At 43.4% G+C, this 13,297-nt stretch overlaps 1 protein-coding gene across 3 annotated transcripts in view; it reads left to right on the forward strand.

Moving 5' to 3' along the window:
• Nucleotides 1–13,297, forward strand: part of slit2 (slit homolog 2 (Drosophila)) — a 489,173-nt gene that overhangs the window by 346,253 nt on the left and 129,623 nt on the right. For all 3 annotated transcript variants that reach the window (XM_041182754.1, XM_041182765.1, XM_041182773.1), the window contains exon 13: nucleotides 11,324–11,467. In XM_041182754.1, coding sequence (XP_041038688.1) covers nucleotides 11,324–11,467 — 144 coding nt within the window. The remainder of the gene's footprint in view (nucleotides 1–11,323; nucleotides 11,468–13,297) is intronic.

Below are 13,297 nucleotides of genomic sequence, written 5' to 3' on the forward strand. Positions count from 1 at the left end.
GGGGAGACCTCAGCCTGAGTGAGCCATAAAACGTGTTAGTATATTTGGGAATTTGGTTCAAAGTGAGAATTTGGTGCATGGGGGAAAGAGCCGCTTTAGGTGAGGTTTATTGCAAGAAGTGAAGTGTGCTGAGTGTGGAGTTTGGTGAAGGGCAGGGAGGAGATGCTTTTTTCTCCTAGACTTTTTCAGCATCCAGTATTTGATTTCCATTTTGGTGCAGCAGAAGGAACAGGTAAACCAGTGTAATCAGAGCAATTAACACTGTTCTCTGTGGCAAAGAGCGTGAGTTCAGATGGCTATGTTGCCTGCTCAGTGCCAAGGTTTGGGACATATGCTCAGGGCTGGAGAGGAACTTGCAATGGGAGGGGCAGGACCCAGTCATTGTAGTCCATGTAGGTACCAACAACATAGGCAGAACAAGGAAGGAGGTTCAGCATAGTCAGTATGAAGAACTTGGTGCCAAATTAGGAAGCAGAAACTCAAAGGTCATAATCTCTCTATTAGTGTCTGAGCTATGTGCAAATTGGCATTGGGCAAGTCAGTTTAAGGAGATGAATGCATGGCTCAAAGACTGGTGTGGGAGAAGTGGGTTCCAGCTCCTGGGGCACTGGCACCAGTACTGGGGAGAGTGGGATCTGTACCATTGGGACAGTCTGCACCTGAACCATGCTGGGACCGGTGTTCTTGTGAGCTGCATAACTAGGGAAGTAGAGAGGGTTTTAAACTAAATAGTGGGAGTAAGGGCACGAATTTGGGGAGATGTGGTAAACCAAAGAGTAGAGACAAGGCAAAAGAGAAAGGTATTATTACGGGGAATGAAAAACAGACCATGACAGGAAGGGATAGAGAGTATAAATCTAGCAGTAAATCAACAGTTGAGACTAGAGGTTATAAAAATAATTAAAGGATAAAACTAAAAGCTCTGCATCTAAGTGCACAAAGCATTCAAAATAAAACAGATGAACTGAGAATACACATAGAAATAAATAAGTACAATTTGATAGCCATTACAGAAACATGGCTGCAGGAAGACATGGATTGGAGCCTGAATATTAAAGGGTATGGGACATTTAGGAAAGCAAGGAAAAGGTGGAGGGATGGCTCTGTTAGTTAACGATTGTATGAGCACAATATAGAGGAAAAGCCTCAGTTCAGGAAGGCAGGATGTGGAAATGGTTTGGGCAGAGATAATAAATGGTAAAGGCAAGAAGTCACTTGTGGGAGTCATGTACAGGCCTCTTAATAGTAACCACATGGTAGGATGGAGCGTAAAGGAAGATATAATGTGAGCTTGTCAGAAAGGCACAGCAGTAATCATGGGAGATTTTAATCCACATATAGGCCGGGGTTTTCTGTGCCCATTGGCATCGGCTGTGTTTGGCGGCATGAGCAGACAATATGGCGAGAAGGCCAAATATCAGTTTCAGGACGGTCATGAAACCAGTTTGCGATCGTCCGCTCAGCCTGTCGATGGCAGGCCACATTTTCTGCCATCGGACATCGGGAACCTCATTGTAATATATCAGCAAACCATTATAAAGCTAGCCGGCCAGACTCAGCACCCACCCTCCACCCCAACTGGATCATCCACCCATATTGGTGGGAAAACATACGATGTGTTTCACAACAGCATAGATAAGGCATGCACTTGATGGGCTGCACTTCACTTGGGCTTCAAGGTTTGTTTGCCTACATTGCTTCAGTCAGCTCTGCAGTCATCAGCGTCAGGCTTCACAGACAGCACCACATCACTTTTAGGGGGGCTCACAGCAGGCCTTACCTACTAGACCAGCCATATGTGGGTGACTTTGCAATGTCTGTAGAGCTAGGGCTTACTTAGGGAAGGGTGAGAAATGGCCTCTGGCAACGGAAGAGGCTGCAGGACGAGGGCTGTGCTGGGGAAGTGGGGTGGTATCCCAGGTGTGAGTAGGGGCATGTTGATCTGTGCAAGTGGCCTTAAGAGGGTGAGGGCTGACGAGGCAATCTCCAGAGGAGATGAGGCCAAATGGAGATGTGAGGGTGTGTGTGTGAGAGAATGGGTGGTGATGCCCCTGGAGCTGACAGAGTGAGATGCCAGTGAATGTGTGATGGGCCTGAGCGTGTGAAATGGTTTCCATACTTGGCTGCACAGATGAGGTCATTCATCCTCTATATGCATTGGATGGCCAGCCTCTCCTGTGCAGCATTGGCACTGGTCACCACTGCCATCGCCTACCAAGCTGGAGTGGTAATGTAGCAGCCCCTCCTGCAGCCAGGGCAGGGGTAGAGGACATCACAGCGGGTCTTCATGGTGTCCAAAAGACATTCAAGGGCCGCAGTCTTTTTGCCTTTCGGGGCCATGACTTCTTTGCTACAACCCTGAGCTGGAAGCACTGAGCGCAGCTGTACTTTAAATGTGGTGCCTGGCATGATGAGGAGGTGAGGTGACGGCGTGGCAGGCGAATCGGACCCGCCTGCCATCCAAACAGCGTGTATACTGGGACTGCATAACTAATACAGTGGGTTTGGGGATACAGCATGAAAACCCACCATTGCAGCCAGTTGGTAAAACGTCCTTTTTCCCACCCGCTACTGCAAATCTGGGACGATTCTGCCCATAGACTGGAAAAGTCAGATGGACAAAGGTGGCCTCGATGAGGAATTCATAGAATGTTTCCAGGATAGTTTCTTAGAAGAGCATGTTCTGGAGCCAACCAGAGAGCAGGCTGTACTAGACCTGTTATTATGTAACAAGATGAGATTAATTAATGATCTGATAGCGAAGGCGCTCCTAGGTAGCAGTGACCCTAATATGATTTAATTTTACATTCAGTTTGAGGGAGGGAGGAGTGAGTCCAAGACTAGGGTCAGGATTTTGTAGTCCCACTGTGGAGGTGGTGGCATAGTGGTATTGTTACTGACTAGTATTCTAGGAACCTGTGGTAATGCTCTGGGAACCTGGGTTTGAATCCTACTGTGGTAGATGGTGGAATTTGAATCTAATAAAAAATCTGGAATTAAAAGCCTGATGATGACTATGGAACCATTGCTGATTGTCATAAAAGCCTATCTTGTCCACTAACCTCCTTTAGGGAGGGGAAATCTGCAATCCTTACCTGGTCTGGCCTACATGTAACCCACAGCAATATGCTTGACTCTTAAACGTCCCCTGAACAAGGGCAATGAATGCTGGCTTAGTGATGCCTACATCCCATGAATTAATTTTTTAAAAAAGGGCAACTGATGGATGTACTGTTCTAAGATTTCCTGAAAGCATTTGAAAAATTGCCACATGAAAAGTTATTACAAAAGTAAAAGTTCATGGGTAACCCATTGGCATGGATAGAAGATTGGCTGGCTAACAGGTAGCAGAGAGTAGGATAAATGGGTCTTTTCCGGGTTGACAAGATGTAATGAGTAGTGTGCCACAAGGGACCTCAGTTGTTTAAAGGTTTATTACTTGGATGAAGGGATGGTTGCCAAATTTGCTGATGACGCAAAGATAGGTAGGAAAATGAGTTGTGAAGAGGACACAAGAAGGCTACAAAAAGATATGTTAAGTGAGTTGGCAAAGATCTGGCAAAAGGAGTATAAGGTGGGAAAATGTGAAATTGTCTTTTTTGTCAGGAAGATTAAAAAAGAAATATTATCTAAATTATGAGAGGTTGCAGAGTCCTGAGATTCAGAGTGATCTGGGTGGCTTAGTGCATGAATCGCAAAAGACTGCAGGTACAGCAAATAAATAGGAAAGCTAATAGAATGTTATCATTTATTGCGAGGGAATTGGGAGAAAGTAGGGGGGCTCTGCTTCATTTATACAGGACATGAGTGAGACGACATCTGGAGTGCTGTGTACAATATTACTTACCTTATTTAAGGAAGGATGTAAATACGTTGGAAGCGGCTCAGAGAAGGTTTACCAGACTAATACCTGGACTGGGTGGGTTGTCTTATGAGGAAAGGTTGGACCGGCTAGGCTTGTATCCGCTGGAGTTTAGAAGAGTAAGAGGCAACTTGGTTGAAACATACAAGATCCTGAGAGGTCTTGACAGGGTGGATGGGGAGAGGATGTTTCCTCTTTTGGGAGAATCTAGAACTAGGGGGTCATTGTTTAAAAATGAGGTTCCACCATTTAAAACAGATAAGGTGATTTTTTTTCTCTCAGAGGGTCAAGAGTCTTTGGAACTCTATTCCTGAAAAGGCGGTGGAAGCAGAGTCTTTGAATATTTTGAAGGCAGATGTGGATAGATTCTTGGTAAGCAAGGGGGTAACAGGTTATTGGGGGTAGGTGGGATGCAGATTTGAGGTTACTATTAGATTAGCCATGATCTTATTAAATGGTGGAGCAAGCTTGAGTGGCCGAATGGCCTACCCCTGCTCCTTGTTTGTATGTTCTTATGGCTTTCAAGTCATGGTCTACACTATCAGCACAGTGATTAGACAGCAGTAGGTGTGCTTGTAACAGGGTGATGACCGTGCCACTATGAGATGGAATGTTTTTATGCATTTAGGTGTGCAATTTAGTGCTACAGCTGAGAATCTTCAACTCAATTAATATTTTACCTGAAAGCTGGCAGAGACCCCAGCCAAATGCTGCTGGATTGAATTTGTAGGAATGCATTGTATAAACTAGAACCAGCTCTTGGTCAGTCTAAAGTGGAATATCTTGACTTGAAGGAGGACTCAGAAAATATGTAGCCCAATCTCCTGCAGACACAGTCAGCTAAAAATGAAGGGAAATTGATGATAATAAGACAGCAGTGGTGAAACACAGTTTTTTTTTTAAACCTTTTAAAGGAGGCCTCATAGAAATGGCTAGGCAATGGGGTGGAGGCAAAGATTTTGGGGACAGAAAACAGTTGGGAAAAATTGAGTTTGAAATGTTCAGAAAGATACCTTCAGTTCAAAGTACCTTCAGAATAAATATGGTGAACTTGATGATTAGAGTTGATTGATGCATTTTAGACACAGATTGTGAACTAACATAAGTAAATTGTGTTCTCGAGGGTGAAATTTTAATTTATTCAAAACCCACCCACTGTGAGAGTTAAAATCGGATTCCTAGGCCTGAATTTTGGCTCCTGGGTTGGGAGCACAGAGTCGGCACTTTACCCAGCTCTGCAAACCCAGCCCTGGAGAAAGTGCCCCAGAAGCTGGGATTATCATTCAGTGGTGGCAGGGTTCTGTGGGAGTCGGGGCAGGTGACCCTGGAATGAGTGCGGAGGTGCCAGGTGTGGAGACAGGATGGGCGAAAGCCCTACCTCAGTGCACTGGCAGTTTGTCAAAGATTCTTTTAAAAGCTTTAAAACAAAAAATAGCCCTTCAGCCCTCACTCCTCACAACTCCTCATGCCCCACATATGCCCAGGGCTCAATCCATGCCAACCCATACCACCTAATGCTTTCTACCCATCCCTATGGCCTGTAATACACTCCATGTCAACCTATGCCCCCTGCCCACCCCCCAAAAAACCCCTCATACCCTCCCTACCATCCTCTGTCCCTCTGCCTGCCCCATAACTCCTTATATCCTCCACCCACCCCATAACACTTCATATCCTCCATGTGAACATATGCCCTCCATCCACCCTCATGCCCTTAAATAGCCGCATGCCAACTTAGTGTCAATTCGTGCCCAGCTATGCCCCCCACCCACCACCCCCTGCCCTTACACCTACCATGTCAACTCATCCTCTATTCACCAGACCTCAGGTGCCATGCTCAGATTAATGTCTTTTGCAGACTTCATTTTTAAAAAAAACCTTATTCGTAAAAATATCATTCACTTCATTTCCATTCCTTCAACTACATAATCCTTTGCAAGATCAACCATTTCATTCAAGTCCTTAATCCTTTATAAAAACAAGCATTAGAATTCATATTCCCACTTCAAAGATTCTATAACCACATGGAGCTGTTAATCAAACTGTGAAATGGAAGGCACCCCTCTGTGATAAAGGAAGGTTGTGAAACCAATCTTGCAGCACAAACCAGTAATGATAGTGCTCAAGCTTATATCAAAAGAGTAAAGTAGTAAGCAATGATTATTTTTTTAATGCTCCACACAGTTTTTCCAAAGATTTAAAGGGCAGGAGTGTTAAATGCCTTGGCAGTTACCCTTGACGGTGTGTTTGACACTTTTGACAGTTCCTCTCTACAGTTGCTTTTGATACTTTTGGCATTTCCTCTTGACAGTTCTCTTGACATTTCCATTAAGTTTATGCACTTTTTATGCACACTCACATCCACTTTTAACAGTTCCATAGGGTATTTACCTCTCCTAAAGGGCACCTTACCTCTCCAAAGGTGCCCCAAAATCATGTCCAAAAAGATATTCTGTCTCTCAAAATAGGGACCCTACCTCTCCAAATGACTCCTGCTTCTACAAGGTCTAACCTGTGCATGTCGTGTTTCACATATCTAGATCACAAAAATCAGACATGAGTGGAGACAACTGCTGTTTTTTTTTTAATGAGGCTTTCTGTCATTGCAAAAATCTAGGTCATAGCGTCTAAAAAACAGTAAAACCAAGGCCCGGAGTTTTTGCAGAAATGGAGACTATGCACCTTAGCCAAAATGCCCCCAGCACCCTGGATCCTGAAGCCCTACCCCCATTTTTTATGGATCCTATTTTCGCCAGTAGGGGAAAATGGGGTGAGATGTAATTCACACATATGGGAAACCCAGCAAGGCAGATTGAACTCAGTGCTGAGTTCAAATTCATTTTTGCTGGAGCAAGTTCTGTTTGAATTTGTTTCACTTAACTATTTTTAAGAGTAGATATGAATGAGCATAAAGGTGAATAAGGAGTGTGGACCTATCAAGCTGTTATATAAATCCCCTGCACTATAAATTTTGAAAACAAAAACAAGGCTGCTATGTCTCTAAACTGAAAAATAATTAGTGCTTGTGATTTTAATAGTTGTTTGTTGACATTAGGCTGAGGACTATCATAACAAGTTATTACTGCTTGACTGCTTCCTCCATGTATCATTATCACAGTGGGGGAGGGGCTATAAGTTCACAGTTTAATTAATAGCTCCTAAAGGTTATTAAGTAATTAGCTATCTTTGATGTGAGGCTATGAATACATATGTTTGTTTTTACAAGGGATGTAAATGTATGAAAACGCTTTTATCAACTCGAGTGTTTTTTATATAGTGAAGTCTGTAATGGATACTTAGAATTTTATTTCATCTCAGCATGGCTCCTGAGGTCTGCCCATGGTGGGTACTGGATGAGTTGGCTGGAGAGTATAAGGGCAAAGCATTGTGGGGAGGTGAGGGTTGGTATAAGTTGGCATTATATTGGTATAGGGGCTTTAAGGGGCCTTGCAGATGAGTGGGGATCATGGGTTGGCATGAGTTGGCACTAAGTTGGCATAGGGGCTATAAGGTGCTATGGGGTGGGTAGAGGGGCATAAATTAGCATGGAGGAAAGAGGGGTCATGGACAGTGGTAGAGGGCATAGGTTGACATGCAGTGTATGAGGGACAATGGGGAGGTGGATAAAGGGGCATAGGTTGACTGAAGGGTATGAGGGGCCATTGGTTTGGGTAAAGGGGTGTGAATTGGTATGGATGGGGCATGGAGAGTGGGTGGAGTGAGAGCTAGAGGGCCTAACTACTTTTATTACAACTGAGATGTAGGCAAAGAGCACTGAGGCAGGTCTTTTAAATAGCCCACCTTGGCATTCGGCAGCCCCTGTGCTACCTCCGCACTATTTTCAAAGGCGGCAGGTCTGGCTCCAACACACGCTTACTCTCCCCAAAATCAAAATCCAGCCATTTGGGGCTATTTCTCCTGAATCGGGTGGGCCAAGCAGGGAATTTTAGCAACTCTACACACCTGCCGGGCCCAAGACAATGTCACATCAATATAACACCTCTCAAACTATGCAACATTTGAGGAACTGATAATTGCAATTGGCACAGGTGTTGTGTACCAAGGAATTCCCATGGAGAAATTTAATAAGATGAGATGTTGTTGCTATATTAGTTGGATCTTTTCCTCCAAAGACATGCTGAACAAGCCTTCTCACCACAGAAGAATGTATCATCCTTTAGTTGATTAGTCCGCGCAAGCAGATTCTGCTGTTTGTTTTTGTTTCGTTCCATAAGAAGAGCTTGAACATGGAATACTGGACATCTGTCCAAAGCCATTCTGTTGGAATATGTTGTGTGCATTGAGCCATTTGTGGTTTGGCTAATGTTTGGCAGTGACATTCCGACTACTGGAAGTTCTGTTACTGGTAACCATATGAATGTGGAATAAGGTTAAGCTAAAGTTTCTGGTGACACTATGTTCATTGCAGTTGTCAGACATGATCTGTGAGCTTGGATTACCTGGAGTTTATGAGTAACAGCACAATCTGTCAGAAAGTGCTACAGAAAATAAATGGAGGTCAGGGCCTCATTCTAAAGCGAATTAATACACTGAATTATTTTGTTTGCACTCTGAAGATGGCAATCCTAGCTCTTACACAGAATGGGGCAGGAAAGAGGGAAACAAGACTCCTACTGGTATGTACTAGAGGTTATCTGATTTCTAAATCCTTCTAGATCCAATAGGTTTTCCAAAAGGTTGGGTAGGATTTTCATTCCCAGATCCCAATCACGCTGTTGGGATAAAATGAGATTCAGGAACCTACAGAGGCTGGTAGAGGGACCCAGAGAGAGTTATTGGAGGAGGCAGCCAATTAAGTGCCTGGCTTCAGGAGCCATGATCAATTAAAGACAGCAAGTGGATTCCCAAGTCAGGGGGACTAATAGAAGGCTGTCCAGCTCCGGAAGACTGGCAGCCCCACCATCAGAGGTGGTCACTGCTGATGAAGGACACTTCAACATGGCGGTGCCTTCTGAAGACATTTCTGATATTTAAAAATAAACAGTAACTAGTGTTGCCAGTCAATCATTGTAAAGGGGGAATCCCTCTACATGATGTCATGTGGGCTTCTGGCAATCACGGCTGGTGGGGGAGGGGGGATTGTGCGGGGGTGGAGGAGCAGGGGGATGGGGTGGATTTAACAGAGGAATAGCTGGGCCTCTGGCCTGTCACTGGAGGGCCGCTTCCATTCATTGGCCTGGATTCAGCCTCAGTGGGGAGAGCCCACCTACCATCTAGAAAATTCTACACAGCATCTAGAGAGAGGCTTTAATAGGCGTCATTGGTTACCCACCTTTGGCGGTTGGGTAGACGTTACCACCTCCTGTAGCAGCCTCCTTCAAAATGCACCGGAGGTGGGAACATGCCAGGAGCACAAATTGCCAGCATATCCACCTCCAAGCCCACCTCTGCACCTTCACGAAAATGCAGCTCGTTGCATGGGACTTTTTGGTGACCAGATGGGAGTTTTACATTGAGATTCTTGGACTTATTTTGAAATATAAGTGTTCAGGAGACAGAACTCCTGTATAAGTCTTATTCTTCCTCTGAGTCTCTAATGATAATACATTACAGAAAGTTACATTTTCTTTTATGCGATTCAGATCAGAAGGTTTGATAAGTGCCAGGAAGGACCATCCAAGCTAGTTACAAAACAGCAGCATCGATCGAAACACAGGGCCTGACACTTGCTTTTGCTCAATAAAGATGGCATGATTTTTGAAATAAAAACATAAAATGCTGGAACAGCTCAGCAGGTCTGACAGCATCTGTGGAGAGAGAAACAGAGTTAACCTTTTGCGTCTGCATGACTTCTTTTGAGCTAAAGAGAAGTAGAAATGAGATGGAATTTATACTGTTGGAGGGGGGTGGAGTAGGTAAAGCAGAATAGAAGGTCAGCAATAAGTGGGGGCAAATGAGAGATTGACAAAGATGTCATGGACACAAGACAAGGAGAGGATTAATGGTAGTAGTGAAGACTAAAGAAGATGCTAATAGTGGCATAAAGGTGAGAAAGCAGAATGTGTTAATGGCAGAACAAGGGTCTGCACTCTGTCAAAGAACAGATTGAACAAGTGACAGATGGCCCTGTTTAGGGGGGGTGGGCGTGGGGTGGAGGGGTCAGTGGTTACACAGAAAGGATAAAAATGGGGATAACAAAGGGATAAAAATGAATAAAAATAAAGATAAATATAAAAATAAGTAAATAAAAATGAAAAAAGAGATGATGAAAGGTGAAGATGGAGGAGAGAGTTCATGGTCTAAATGTTAAGCCTGGAAGGCTGTAAAGTGCCTAATCAGAAGATGAGGTGCTGTTCCTCCAGTTTGCATTGAGCTTCACTGGAACATTGCAGCAGGCCAAGGACGGACATGTGGGCATGAGAGCAGGATGGTGTGTTGAAATGGCAAGTGACAGGAAGATCTGGGTCAAGCTTGCGGGCAGACTGGAGGTGTTCTGCAAAGCGGTCACCAAGTCTGCGTTTGGTCTCTCCAATGTAGAACAGACCACATTGGGATCAGCAAATGCAGTAGACTAAATTGAAGGAGGTGCAATTGAAGCGCTGCTTCACCTAAAAGGAGTGTTTGATTTTTGAAAGACACTTTAAATAGTGGACTTGCTGGTAACATTGTGCTCTTCTGTGAGAGAACTCAAACTGTAACCCATTGGTCAGGCATAAAGCTATGGTGTCAACGGTCAAAGAGAAGGAAGCAATTCATATTTTGTTGCAGAGGTGGAAATGTTAACACAACCTGCCCATCAGGAAACTGGTGGGATTGGACACAATGCTGGTTTTACATCCCATCTGATCTTACTATCTATTGAAGTCAATGGAAACTAGTGATCCATGTGTTCTTGTCGTTTTTCTGATGGTGGATTAAGTTAAAATTACCTCAAAGTGTCACATGTTTCAATGTAACACTGTATAAAGTGCACACTTTTCTTTGGGGGTCATTTTGACTTTGTTCGATAGTGTAAAATGGGTGATAGCAAGTTGACAACCCATTTCTTATCTCTCCCCATTTTTATTTCCATTGAAGCCATCAGAAAGGATATAAAACAGGCAGCTGATACTCTATCATCTGCCTTATACTATTGCATGGTTAAAATCTACCCTGGTATGATTAATGAGTTTGTTATCTGTCTCACCTTTTACTGATCATAAATATCACTCACAACAGTTCACTGATGTCAACAGCTCACATGTAAAGACAAAAAAAAACAATTAAGGTGGAACAAAGTCAGGATTTAAGAATGCAAATGTCAAGGCATTGAAATAACAGGAAATATAAGTTAAACTGTATCATAAAACACTTACACATGTGAAAGAATGACTTTGTCTTCCAGCTGTTTGAAATCTGTTGGGACCAGGTGTTGTGAATTTTGTTCTGATTGGAATTGTTCACATTTTATGCAGAAGGTGTTTATATATTTTATGCAATGTTCATTTTTTTGTTTGACAGGTTGCTGAATGCCAATAAGATTAACTGCCTGCGAGTGGATGCTTTTCAAGATCTCCATAATTTAAACCTTCTCTCTCTATATGACAACAAGTTACAGACCATTGCCAAAGGCACTTTTGCTCCCCTGCGTGCCATCCAGACTTTGTATGTATTCCTACATAATCTCAGCTAAATGGGAAACTTCTATCTTGTGGAAATGTGGAAATAATGCATGAAATAAATAATGACACTTTTACAGTTTTAAAAAGAAAACATATATGATTTTCTCCCCCATCTCTTCTCCTCTGAGATATGCAGCGTGCCTTGGTGAGAGATGAGGCTTATGCAACCTCAATTTAAGTGGTCCTACATTCAGTTTACCTCACTAACAGTAAAGAAGCAACTGTCTTCTTGTTATAGCATAGGTAATTGTGGATGCAGACTCACATTCTGCCTCTGCATGGTGTCGATACTGGAGCACAAAGAAAATACTTTGGCCCAGATCTTCCAATCTCTAGACAGATGCGTTATGGGACCCCTTGGAAGTCCCAACATGCTGACTACATGACAGTTGCCCGGGAACTTCCAATGGGCGCTTCCAACTTACTTACTGGGATGGTTACCCAGGAAATGTACCCAGGGTGTCATTTGCAATGGCTTCGCCTCCCACTCCCATACCATTACATTTGGAGTTCCTCAAGAATCTATTGTTGACAGCGTCCTCTTTTGCATCTATATGCTGTCCCTCAGCGACATCCAAAATCATAACAGATTTCACCTGTATACTGACGACACTCAGCTCTATCTCACCACTGCCTCTTTGGACCCCTACACTGTCACTGATTTTTAACACTGCTTGGCCAACACCCAATATTGGATGAATGGAAATTTCCTTTACCTAAGTACTGAGAAAACTGAAGCCGTTCTCTTGGGCCCCACCGCAATCTCTATTCCATGACCATCATTTCCATCCCTGGTAACTGCCTTAAGCTGAGTAAAACTGTTTTCAACTTTCATGTTGTGTTTGATCTACAAGTCTTGGAGATCTCTATGTTCTTCCAAATCTGGCCTCCTGAGCATCTCCAATTTTCATCACTTCACCATTGGAGGCCATGCTTTCAATTGTCTTGATCCTAAGCTTGAAATTCTCTCCTTAAACCTTTCTGTCTCATGACCTATTTTTCTCCTTTCTTAAAACCTACATCATTGATTAAAATTTTGGTCATCTGTCCCGATAACTGTGCATGTATGTGAATGTAAGGAGTGTGGTAAATTAGATTGGTGGGTTATTGGCACGGATTGGCATGTGGAAGTACAATGTTGTGGCTAAAACAGAGACCTGGCTCAAAGAAGGGTTCTGAGGACTGGGTGTTAAATATTCCTGGGTACGGGGTGCTCAGGAAAGATAGGAAAGGAAAAAAAGGCGGAAAAAAAGGGTGGTGATATTGATTAAGAGGAGCATTGCAGTGCTGGAGTAAGAGGATGTCCCAGAAGATTCATGGACAGTGTATATATGGCAAAAGCAAAAGATCTAAAAAAGTGCAATTACATTGTCTAGTTACATGTAGTCTTTGGCTACCAACTAATGGGAAGGATGTAGAGAAACAAATTTGGAAGGAATTTACAGAGAGATGCAAAAATTATAGAGTAGTTATAATGGTTGTCTTTAATCATCTGCATGTAGACTGGGATAATAGTAGTGTGAGGGCCAAGAGTTCCTAGAGTGTTCAGGAAAATTCTTCACAGCAAATGTTTCCAGTTCAATGAGAAAGAAGGCACTGCTCGATCTGGTTCTTGGGAATGAGGTGGACCAACTGGATTAAATGTCAGTAGGAATCTACTAACAGCATAAGCACTGGAATCCTCTCTCTAGACCTCCCTACCTGTACTTTCTCCTTTAAGATGCCCCTTAAAACCATTCTCTTTGACCAAACTTTTGGCCATCTGCCCTAAAATCGCCTCACGTGGCTTGGTGTTAAATTTTGTTTTACAATG

The sequence above is a fragment of the Carcharodon carcharias genome, chromosome 1, assembly GCF_017639515.1.
Source record: "Carcharodon carcharias isolate sCarCar2 chromosome 1, sCarCar2.pri, whole genome shotgun sequence".
Lineage (NCBI taxonomy): Eukaryota > Metazoa > Chordata > Chondrichthyes > Lamniformes > Lamnidae > Carcharodon > Carcharodon carcharias.